This window comes from Vipera ursinii (genome assembly GCF_947247035.1).
Source record: "Vipera ursinii genome assembly, chromosome: 3".
In the NCBI taxonomy this organism is placed as follows: Eukaryota; Metazoa; Chordata; class Lepidosauria; order Squamata; family Viperidae; genus Vipera; species Vipera ursinii.
The window spans coordinates 186,793,399-186,805,514 of NC_139516.1; the positions used below are offsets into that span (position 1 = coordinate 186,793,399).

The 12,116-nt window shown below is 35.1% G+C and overlaps 1 protein-coding gene across 1 annotated transcript in view; it reads right to left on the reverse strand.

Moving 5' to 3' along the window:
• Nucleotides 1–11,827, reverse strand: part of RUNX1T1 (RUNX1 partner transcriptional co-repressor 1) — a gene marked incomplete at its 5' end in the record, with an annotated part of 161,401 nt that extends 149,574 nt beyond the window's left edge. The window contains 2 exon segments of the mRNA XM_083359683.1: nt 11,712–11,728; nt 11,730–11,827. Of these exon segments, the coding sequence (XP_083215809.1) occupies nt 11,712–11,728; nt 11,730–11,827 (115 nt within the window).
• Between the last annotated feature and the right edge of the window lie 289 nt (nt 11,828–12,116).

Genomic DNA, 12,116 nt, shown 5'->3' on the forward strand with positions numbered 1-12,116 from the left:
ATCAAATGCAGTTACCAATTCCTGCACTGCTTACTTACTATGAGGAATCCCTTCATCATCTAAGCCAGGGGTGTCAAACTCAATTTCATTGAGGGCCGCATCAGCATTGTGGTTGCCCTCAGGGGGCTGGGTGGGTATGGCCAGGGTGGGCGTGGCCTACTGGGTGGGCGTGGCTAGAGTGCGTATGGCCTACTGGGTGGGCGTGGCCAGCTCTACATCGTTCGCATCAAGGGTGCCTATGGGGGCCTGGGCAGGAGTGGGACAGATCTGAGGGTCTCTGGCAGGAGGAGGGTCTCTGGGCCAGGGCCAAGGCAGTGGGGGCCGTTCCCTCACTGTTTCCAGGATGGCTTTGCGGGCCGCATGAAACCACTTCGCGGGCCGGATCTGGCCCCCGGGCCTTGTGTTTGACATGTCTGATCTAAGCATACACAGGATTATATTACCATTGGAAAAGAGAAAGCAATTTGTTCAGCAACAGCAAATCACATGAGAAATGCAACAGAAGCCAGATAGATTGCTCTTGAGCCAAAGCTGCTGGCACATAATTAGCCAGCAGCTTTCACCTGACAGAGGGACCAAATACTAGTAGGACTGCCTATACTTTATACTCATTTGTCAGTGTTGTCATTCGAAGATAATCAGATCAAATTCGAGTAAATAAATAAAATAAAATACAGTTGTTGAATATTGCAGTAAATGTTTGTCCCAGAAATGTGTACTTTTGATTTGTATTCTGAGTTTGATAAATTGTCCTGTTTATAAATATTATTTTTATTTCCTTTTCTGGAATAGCTATTAGGAAATTTCAGGATTTTACTTTAATCACCTACAGGTTGTTATTTTACTTGAGTACTGGAAATTGGTTTCTCTTAACTATAAATAGTCCTTGTTTAGTGACTGTTCCCACTTATGATCATGATGAAAAAGTAATTTATTACATTTATAATTGTAAAGCAAAGGACAATTGAAGTAAAACTGTTCATTTTAGCAATTGCTTTGCTTTAGGACTGAATTGCAATCCCAACTGTGATAGCTAAATGAGGCCTACTTGTACAATTCAGTTAAACAAGCCAATATTGATCCAAATCTTGATGAAACTGATTTATTTATTATATATAGTCTATTAAATTTAAGGATTCCATTTTCATACTTGGTTGTAGGACTGTATAGTAGCTTCTTTCTGTCCAGTAGATGTGGAGGGCAACATGCAAACTCTTTATCATATGACATATGGACAGTGCTGGGACAATAAATTATATATTCATTAGAATGTACAATTGACTATCAATATCTGCTTGTACAACATTACTTAAGGGATGTTCATCCCCGTTTAATACTAATGCAGATAACCATATTCAACATTATGTAACTAGAGCTTGATTAGGACAGATACTGACAAAGCCTACTATCCAAAGGAGAAACAATCCAATAATATAAACAGAAGTAAAATTTCTCCAGTTGGTTTGTACATAATGAGTACTGTATGCACATTCAATTTTACTCTTTTTCTATTATTAAATAGAATATCTGTAAAATGCATACCTATAAAATGCCAGCAAGTATGCACCAACTGATATTCAGTTGTGAATGTTTCTGAGCAAATATTATTAGAAGCAAATGCTCATAACCCCATATACAGAGAAATTGTTAGGAATAGTAAGAATATTCCTAGTTGGGCATTCCTAGTTGAGATACATGTACAGGGCCTTCATCATTTGTGTTCTTGATTTTGTTGCATTTTCAACTTTTTGTCAAGAAGACTAGATCTTTCTCCCATTAAAGATTGTTTCATATTTTCATTGTTTCAGCAGGTTATTGTGTATCTTTTTAGCATGTCAACCTCAAATCAAAAGCTTTGTCAAAATGAATGCCTCCTGAACTTTCTTAACCACACACTTTTAAAAAAAACCTATATTCAAAGTGATTTTCCAAAACAGAAATTCCAAATCTAAAGTCCAGTTGGAAGATATGGGCTGTACTCTGGTGATTCACAGCATCCTAAATTTCAAGAAACTGCAATAGATTGCAAAACTTTAACAAGTCCTTTAATGATGGGCAGTTAAAGCATAAATGTGATAAAATCTCCAACACAAGGCCTATATCAGAAGGTCTGCACTGTTGTTTTTTTCCCCAAAACTAACTGTGACAATTTATTTCCCACCATATGAATGAATGGAAGTGATGCATGCACAGTGAAGAAACTAGGAAATTCACAAACAGCAAACAAATATTTAACTCTGATTACCAACAATCTGGAACAAGAATAGCACATTTTTTAAAAGGAAGATCTGTTTTTCAAAATATTATCAGGCCCTCACATGGACATGGACATAATGAATTGATGGACTAAAGGAGCTACTGTAATCCGATCACAGCGAGCTTTTTATTTCTTCCTTTCAAAATGGTATCAACAAAGCAGAGATTACAAAAGTTGTGCAGGAAGTGAAAAAAAAAAACAAAGCACAATGCTTACTACAAAATTAAAATGTTTGCATGCCAAGCTCAGCCCAAATTTATGGAACCTTGAAAAAAACTAAGGGATGGACCAACTTCATTTTAACTACATACATGTGCCCTAGGGCTTTTTTCCCCTTAGGCATTTGAAAGTGTAACAGATCTGATAGAGAGAATGAAACATAATATGAGGAATGTGTATTTAACAAGGAGAAATAGATGATCTGATGTTAAGAATGTCTGTTTCAAAGAGATCTGTCTCATGAGAGGTAAGGAAGAGAAGACTTTGGCTATTGCATATTTTTCTATTTATGAAAAAAATATCTAATCCCCCTTTCTTTTGAAAATAGCAAGGCAGCATATATGGCTCTTCTTCTACTTCATTTTATTTTCACAACAACCATGTGAATAGCCTTCAGTGAAAGATTTAGATTTAGATTGGTCCAAGGTCACCCAGTTAGATTCATAGCCAGAATAAACATCTAGGTCTAGGATGCTCAATCCTAGCTTGTCATTCTACACATTTAGCACACAATCCTCAGAAATAATTCCCCACTGAGTTAATTATATCTTAGCCCTACCTCCCACTATAGTTATTGCCAGGGCTTTTTTTCTCATAGAACGCTCAGAATGGAGTTCCAGCACCTTTTTTGGATGGAACTTTGTAGGGTAGGCAAGGCAGGTTGTATGACATGTGTGAGTTCCGGCACCTTTTTCTTTTACAAAAAAAGCACTGGTTATTGCACTAAGTTTCAAGATACATCCTTCTTATATCCTGCTGTACTATACTGCAGTATAAGAGAAATCATAGTTCTGTAATTATTAATAGACAGTGATCAGAACATATTGTGTATTAGTAATGCAGATTATACTACTACCTTAAGATCTTAATATTGTACTTCCGGAAAATAAAAGAGAGATTTGAATCTTAGAACACTTCCAGTGAGGAACACCTGATGTATTGCTAAATTCAGAATGAACAGTGATTCGGCATCGATGGTTAATTAGAACATAAAACATCACATTTTTAGTTGATCTGGTTTGGAGAACAGCCAACTTAACTCAACCACTACCAGTGGTAATTCAAGGAACAAAACTGAGAATAAAGTAAATATAACAACACAAGGGGATTATAACATTTGAAATAATTTAGGAATAATTCTAGAAGGAAAAAAGAATACTTCTTGCCTCTAGGTATAAATTAATATTTATAAGTGCAGAGAAAAAGCCAAGCTAACAAAGAACAGCTACTGCAAAATGCACTAAATCATTCCACAGCTTAGATAGTCTGCAAAAAATATGTATTTTCAAGTTCATTCAAAGAGGCTGTTTTTCAATGGCCGCTATCCAATGTTACAGTTATAGAATCAGTACAGAAGATGAGATTCTACCTCTAGCATTTTCCCAAACCATACTAGAACAGTTTGGTTATCCTCAATTGAGTCAGAAATGACCTGAACAAATAAAATCAAAGTATTGATGAGGAAGAACCTCAATTTTGTTATTATTGTAGAAAGATGAAAATGGGATTTCAAAAAACAAAGCAAACAGAAAAAACACTACATACACTTAGTTATTTGTGTAATTTAGTTCACTTTTATCTCACTGAAGTATGTGGCAAACCAAAGGTCCAATTAATCATGCTATAAATCTTAATCCAATTCAATATATGTAGTTCAATTCAATATACTGTAGTTATTACAATTAATTATTTTTCATTAAAGAAGATCCATTTTTTTCATTGTAATGTGTTTCTTCATAATTATGATTGTGAAAAGAAGGGAGGATGGATGGACGCATGCATGCATGCATGCTTTTAGCAAAAGTGTAGCACAAAGAAAAAGTTGTGGGTTTTTAAACTTGTACAACATTTCACAGTTAAGTCTGCCATTCTTAGGAGATGGCAAAATAATAAACATGGGTCTTTTGCATGTAATCATTTTGTATTTACTTACATATCTAAAATCACCGATTACCTGGTGATTTCATTGTAAGCAGTCAGGCGATTTAATAAATCATCATGTTTCAATCTTGTTAATTTAATACTTACCAAGAAGAAACTCTAATTAAAAAAACTCCTTACACGGTGAACAAAAATAAGTGATTCTATCTTTAAATATAAAAATGAAAATACATTGCAAATATATCAAAATTGTGTATCACACTATGGAAACTCCCTACAAATATTTCTTTTCCCTTTTTTAATCCATCTGCCTTATCTAATATCATAGATGAGGGAGCATCCCTAGAGAACAAACAGAAGATAGAATCAATTATATCCAGTGTCCAGTTTCTTCAGAATGAAGGCATCTGTTCCATGCCAGTGACTTCCACAAGGAAATAAAACCATAACTTTGAAGGCATCTGTGTTCTTGGTTGACAGTCACAGATCTTAGGGACTTCTGTGATTGCCCAGCTGCAAACATTATTTGCCTATTGCTACCACTACTGCAGCTGATCTTTCTTTCTTTCTTTCTTTCTTTCTTTCTTTCTTTCTTTCTTTCTTTCTTTCTTTCTTTCCTTTTCTTTCTTTCTTTCTTTCTTTCTTTCTTTCTATCTTTCTTTCTTTCTTTCTTTCCTTCTTTTTCTTTCTTTCTTTCTTTCTTTCTTTCCTTTTTCTTTCTTTCTTTTTCTTTCTTTCCTTTCTTTCTCTTTATCTTTCATCTCCCTCCCTCCCTCTCTCTCTCTCTCACACACACAAATTTAGAAAAGAAAGTGTAGCTATGCAAAATTGGTATCAGTCACCTAAACTTTTAATTTCCCCACTTCATATTCTACAAATACACTAATGACATGGATAAATAAGGATTTCTCTTATTCACCCATGTCACTGACCCACCTCCCAGTGAATAACCTACAAAGAGAATCCTTAAACATCTCTGTGACCAACTTCACCATCATCATCATTAGTAGCATTATTACTATTATCCCAAGTAAGAGGAAGGAGTGTTAGGTATCTTTGCTGCTTTGAGTTATTTATAAAATTATTAAGGTGAGATAACATAAATATTTTCATTATGTTGCTCTTCTTTTTCTCATTCCACAAGGCTCTCAACTTCAAAAATCCCAAGGGCATACACATAATGTTTGTAAGAATAGAAGGAATATAGATAAAACCTAACCTCTAAGATTGACAGACCTATTTTAACACCTTATTCTTACCTCAATGATCATCACTTGAAAACAGCTGCTATACAGGAAACCAGCTTATGCCAAGCCAGACTATCTAACTCAGGGGTCCCCAACCCCCGGTCCATGGACTGGTACTGGGCCACGGCATGCCAGCAACCAGTCCACACAAACAAGCAAAGCCCCATCTGTGGTATGCCGGCAGCACACAAAAAACCTTTTTTCCGTGGAAAAACCTTTCTCCATGGAACCAGTCCCTGGTTCCCAAAAGGTTGGGGACTTCTGATCTAACTAATCTTATTTATTCTCCTTAGCAATGGGCCTCCAAGACCATAAACTCGCCAAAGTCTCCCACTGCAATCTCATTTTAACCTGGGCCATCCTGTAAAATGATAATGATTTTAAATTAATATTCTTCCTTTATGTTTGTTTAAACATTCATGCATGCTACTAGTGCAATATGCCCCAATTGTGTTCATTATGGAATAGGAACACCTCAAAACACAAAGAGCAGCATCGAGTGTCCCAAGAGAAAGCAAAGTTACTGAACCTTGGGTCATAAATGCAAGTGTGAAACTTGACAACTAACATCTGCCAATATGTATGCAATACCTGCTTTCCCTTATAATTAGGAAAATATGTTGGAGAATAAAACTTTAGAAATATTGTTCACAAAGAGGTGATGTATAATTCCAAACAGGCTGATTTTGCTATCTTGAATAATGTTTTAAGATCCATGTCAGATATTCAAACAAAGGAAACAAAATTAAGACAATGGCAATCTCTTAACAATAGCTTTGAAATATATATTGAGGGAGCAACAATATTAGGAATGAGGAAGAAATTATTTTTATTCATATGTTAATACAAAGTATTCATTCATGCTTCTCCAAACTAATATGCAAAGCTGAATGAAAATATTCTATGGTTTTCATATTTTGTGATAGCCTACCCAATCAAAAAAAGTATATAAATGCCAGGGTAAAAAACACAAAAATGTATAAGTGATCTGCATATGAAGATTGTACATATTTTCAATTGCCTTTTTATACTAAAAATCACAATCTGAATGAAAAATTCAACCCTAGAAATAGACCTCTTCAGCCTAAATGTTACCTGCCGTAGGTAATGCTGTATTGTTTAACTCATGCGTCAATCTACTAACAATGCATTGTATGTATGTTCTATCTATAATAAACCCATTTGTGCCTAAATTATTGTTTATGGAATTACTGTCCTCTACTCATTGTACAACTATTGTTTCACAGTCAGTTTTAATAAATGCAATAAATTTAAGGTTTATGGAAGAGGGGAGTATGGAAAAATAGATTGGTCTTTTATTTGGAAATATGTTTTTTGACTGAAGTGTGTATATCTGATAAGTATGTATATCACTTCAAGTCAGCTTTGTACAGTATGCTTAAAAACCTGATAAAGTCAGGTTGGAATGATAGGTACAAGGTGATAAAGTTAAGCATCTTTTCAGTCATAAATTAGTCTTCCCTCAAACAACACAACTCCACAATCCAGAACTACAGTAGAATCCTAACTCTATTACTCTTTTGAATCTGCTGACACATTTCTGTAATACTGTCACACTTTTCCTCCCAGCAACAGCACTAATTTGTTTAAAGAACAAACCCACAATCTGGCACCATTGTTCATAAATATCTGGCAATGCTATCAAATTTCTGGCAGCTGAGAGACTTAATCGCTTTAACAAACAATTTTACCTGGAAGTCCCTTTAAGCATGCTTTCTTAATCTACTGTAGCATTCTTCCCAAATTTCCTTTGCAGAAGTATTTTTGCATGCTTTTCTGTTTCAATATCAGAGAAAAGTCATACTGGAACAAACATTTCTGTCTCTTGCTATCCATTCGTCCAATTCTATCTTAATTCTTTGGAATGCTGTTATTCAAAAGCCAGTACAGTCTATGGTTAAGGCCCATCTGAGGAGGTGCTTTTAATCAGTTCATTAAACTGCATATTCTCAGGCACTAAAGCAAAGATCTTGTTTACTATGCTATTTTACATTTTAACTGGTTTATTTTAAAAGTATGATCTATGCTTTCTATTTATATCATAGTGTACCTCTCTTGGATACAAACCTTTCATCGTGGAGAACAACAAATAACATTTATTATTGTTTTAGGGAAAAACAAATACTTAGCTGAGGTATTAAAGCAGATATAAATGATGTAAGGGGTTTTTTTATTGAGAAAAAATCATGGCAAGTGTCAAAATGAAAATCTTGATGCCATCTTAAGTTATATGTATTAACACAACATGTTGTGATAAAATGATTAAGGAGTAGTTTGCATCCTGCTGCTCTTAGACCAATCAGGAAATGTTACACTGAAAACAGAACATCAGCCAGACAGTCCATTGTGGAAAGTCTTTTGACCCAGTGAATTGAAACATGACATTTGAACTACCACCTAGGGAGGTGACTGTGCGGTCATCATCAGTCAGGCAAGCAATGTAGCCTATAGCTCTTCAGATAAAATGAACCACAAAGGGAAACTGGTTGGTGGTAATGACTGGTACTTATGCAAATTGCATATTAACATCCAGCTAGGCAGATATTGAAGCATCCTATAGCCATCGAGGTAACTACAGGTTCCTATATAACTGAGGTGGGCCGTGAAACTACTTTCTCAGACGGTGGTTAACACTCCTGTTTTAAAATGTGATAGAGAATAACCTATGCTAACCGATGCTAACCAATAATTTAAAATAACAATAGTCCACTTTCATTGTTGCTACTGGAAGAATAAATTCATCCACTAGATGGAGTCTCACTTATAATGGCAATTACTGCAAGAAGTGCTTTGTAACATAAGCTATCTTTTCTTTCAGATGTTCTGTTTCATTGTGTAACAGTCCACACAGATTACTGAGCAGAACTTAGAAAAATAAAGGTTCTTCAGAGACTTTCCTTTCACCTGTGGATTATTCCACTGAGATAATTAACCTAATTACTTATTCAACTGAGCTTCTGATTATATTTTTTTTAGTAGGCCAATGATTGTATTCATATTACCAAAAATCTGAAGAAAATATATATTTAAAACATGGGTACATATTGCAATTACAAAAAATTCCCTTGGCATATTAACATTTTTTCATACTAATTTACCTCATTTTGAATATCACTTAGTATTTTTTCCTTCATTATTTTTTTTTAAAAAACCATCTGATTTCACAAATGCTTAGCTCTTTCCCTTGCCCATTCTATACTTTTTATTACACACATGCTTTTAAAATTTGTATCCTGTGCATTCCATATAACCTGATTAACAACATGACTGAAGAGGCTTTTTAATGAATACACTCAAACATAATTTAGCCATTGTATTTAAATATGGAAAAAGTTGCACTGAAAGACCTATTAACTAAAATACCCTTGATTACCTTAAAATTTTGATTTACTGGTCTAAGAAGAAACAGGCACTGTACTATTGTGCAGAATGAGAGAATAGTAGAAAATGAATAAATGTCATGTTAAAATAAAGAGAAAAAAATATTCTAAGGCTGGTTTCAAAGTGACTTGTTTTCCAAAATTAACAAGTGCTACACAACGTACAAATGTTTACTTAAGAAAACACATTTATTTCTCATCACCATAATAAATTCCTAGCTGCATACTATTTTTCCTGCTTCTGATAAAAGTGCTAATAAACAAAAGTGCACATTAAGCTAGAATCAGTTTTTCAGAACCAATTTTTCCCCCAAATAACCCACTCACATTAACAAAAGATTGCAGTGGCTTGCAAATTATAGGGTGTTATTTTTAGTGGAAGTAGTTCAATATTCATATTGGAACAGATGTAGCAGTTTAACAAAACAGCTCTTCAAATCCTGCACAAATTGAAAACAGGAAAACTGATTGCATTTTCTCTTATCACTTTCCTTTTCTGAATTGACACTTATGGCCTTCTGAAAATTTACACGTGGCTTTCATCTCAGCAGCACCTGCTGATCAAACAAACCTAAAATTTTCATGAAAATGGATTCATTTTCTCTACATCATTTCAGAGAAATATCAGGAGTTCACTTCATGGCCACAACTGTTGTATTATAACAGTACTATTTGAATTGATCCTACATTTTCATTGACATTTTAAAAAATGAGTTAAATCACTGGTGATTCTTGTCATATTAGCTCTTTCTCTGCTTTAAATTAAATTTCATCTCCATGCTTACCTAGCACTGAGTTTTACTGTACTACTGGTTCCATTTTATAGAGTATCTCAAAGAATTTGAGATAATAAAGGTTTCAATATGTTTCATATCTAACTTGTCTTGAAAAGGTATTAGTACATGCAGGACTTGATGATCCAAGTTGCCAGCAAAAAAAATCACAACAATTATAGAAATTGATCCAACAATTATATCAGAAATTGTTTCTCTGACATGGACTCAGACAAAGAGATGGTATTTAAATTATACCACTCATTCATCATACAATCTATGAATCCAGTGGAACTGTGAAATCCGAATGAATAATAGGTTTTGACACATTTTCCAACCAATTCTCGCATAAAAATGATAAAGCAACAACTTCCTGACACAGCATGTGAAAATGCAAACCCAGAAATACTATTTATTCTTGGGGTAATTAAAGAAGTTCTTAAGATTTGCTCTGTGTAACAGATAGAGATCTAAAACTTCCATGCCTTCTGCAATTATCCATTGATATTCTGGTTTAATGATAAGGAGACCTGAAAGCAGACACAACATATAATATATGTGGCAGGAGCCTTCTGGCTTGTGAACTTGTGTTCCATCATGCTTGCTTACTGAGGCAATCCTAACCCTGAAATGTCAATATATTCAGTCAATTCAAGTAAAGTAATGGGACTCTATTGTCTCATCCCATTGATCTTCTGTTGTCAACCTGGATCCATGACTTCCCACCCCTTTCAGCTTTAAACAGATTTTAATTAGGCTTGCAGCTATTGGATCATGTTTCTTTAACTAGCTATGCATACACCTGACCAAGCACTGTAGCAAAATGGTTAATCCCTCTGAGTTAAGACATATTTGGTTTCTAAGGAGCTTATTTATAAACAACTATTCTTTGGGCCGATTTATAGTTCACCTCATTTTTTTTGTTTAAATGTTTACAGTAATAGAAAGTTTTAAAAATATTAATTACAAATTTATAATATTTCTCTTTTCTTCAGTTCTGAAGAATACTGAGCATAATACCATTAAAAAAATCTTACATAGGAAAATCTGTGCCATATCATTTAAAACCAAAGATTCTAACATTAAACACAAACATTCTTTCTTTAAACTGTAGTATCAATCTTTTGACAGAAATTATTCACGCATCCAGGTGTAAAATCCAAATCAGACATCCCACGAGGACACAATAGTTAAAAGCTATTTGAACTAGTACAAAAGATTAAACCTCACTCATCTGTCTAAACATATTTGTAAGTTAGTCTGTTTGGGACTTCTTATTCATGCACTTATTCATTCTGGAGCCTGTCATACAGACCCTAAATGGAAGAACCTTAGTAAAGATGGATGAGAAGAGTTGAGCAGATATAAACCTTCTCAATCTCTTTAAAAAAATCTATCAAAAAATAATCAGAGCCCCTTCCCTGGCAAATCTTGCGCAAAAACCCTTCTTTTCCCCATTATCACTCAATAAAAGAATAAATATACTTTTACAAGGTTAATTTTTAATTCCCATCCCATCAATGGACCTTTTCCCCAACTCATTCAAAAGCCATGGTTTACTACGTTCTTTAAAAAGAAAAACTACACCCAATCAGGTCGAACAATTAAATATAAACAGAGTGGAGTGAGGAAAGGTGGGGAGAATAATCCCACGTTTGCGAGTCCAGCTGAATAAATGGAGTGGGGGAGGGACAGGGTCTATATCACACCTCTCCCCATCATACACACGTACACAGGTAGATGGATCCTTCTTCTCATCTTACTCCAGGCTAATCTTTAAATGTAAATTCTCTACCAGCTAAGAGGAGAGGCAAGATAAGAGGTTACATCTTCACTTGGAGCCTGTTATCAACTTTAGCATCATTTAGAAAAAAAACTTTGTGGGCTGTTAAAGAGGCAGAAGCGATGGTGCTCCCCCCACCTTGGAGATTACCTTCTGGCTGAGGAGCACACGGGCAGGAACCGAGACAGCAGCGCAGCGAGGGCTTTGTATTCATTAAACACACATTGCAGCTTATCTGAAGTAAAAGCCTTGTCAGGATGGCACATTGTGTGTGAGAGAAAAGGGGGGAGAGTAGCGGGGAGGGGGGAGAAAGAGAAGCAATGTGCATCAGGGTGATTACAATATCAGCCTGATCCAGATGGAGGCAGAAAAAATAAACAGAGGGAGAGAGAAAGGCATTGGCCTATGACTGAGAGGGGCAAATCCTTCTGGAAGTAGAAAGACCAACTTTGATATATACACACACATACACGCACACACCTGCTAAGAAAGCAGAGCTGCAAGCAGTTTCCAGATCTCCATTTTTTTTCCTCCCTTAAGTTAACATTCACTTCA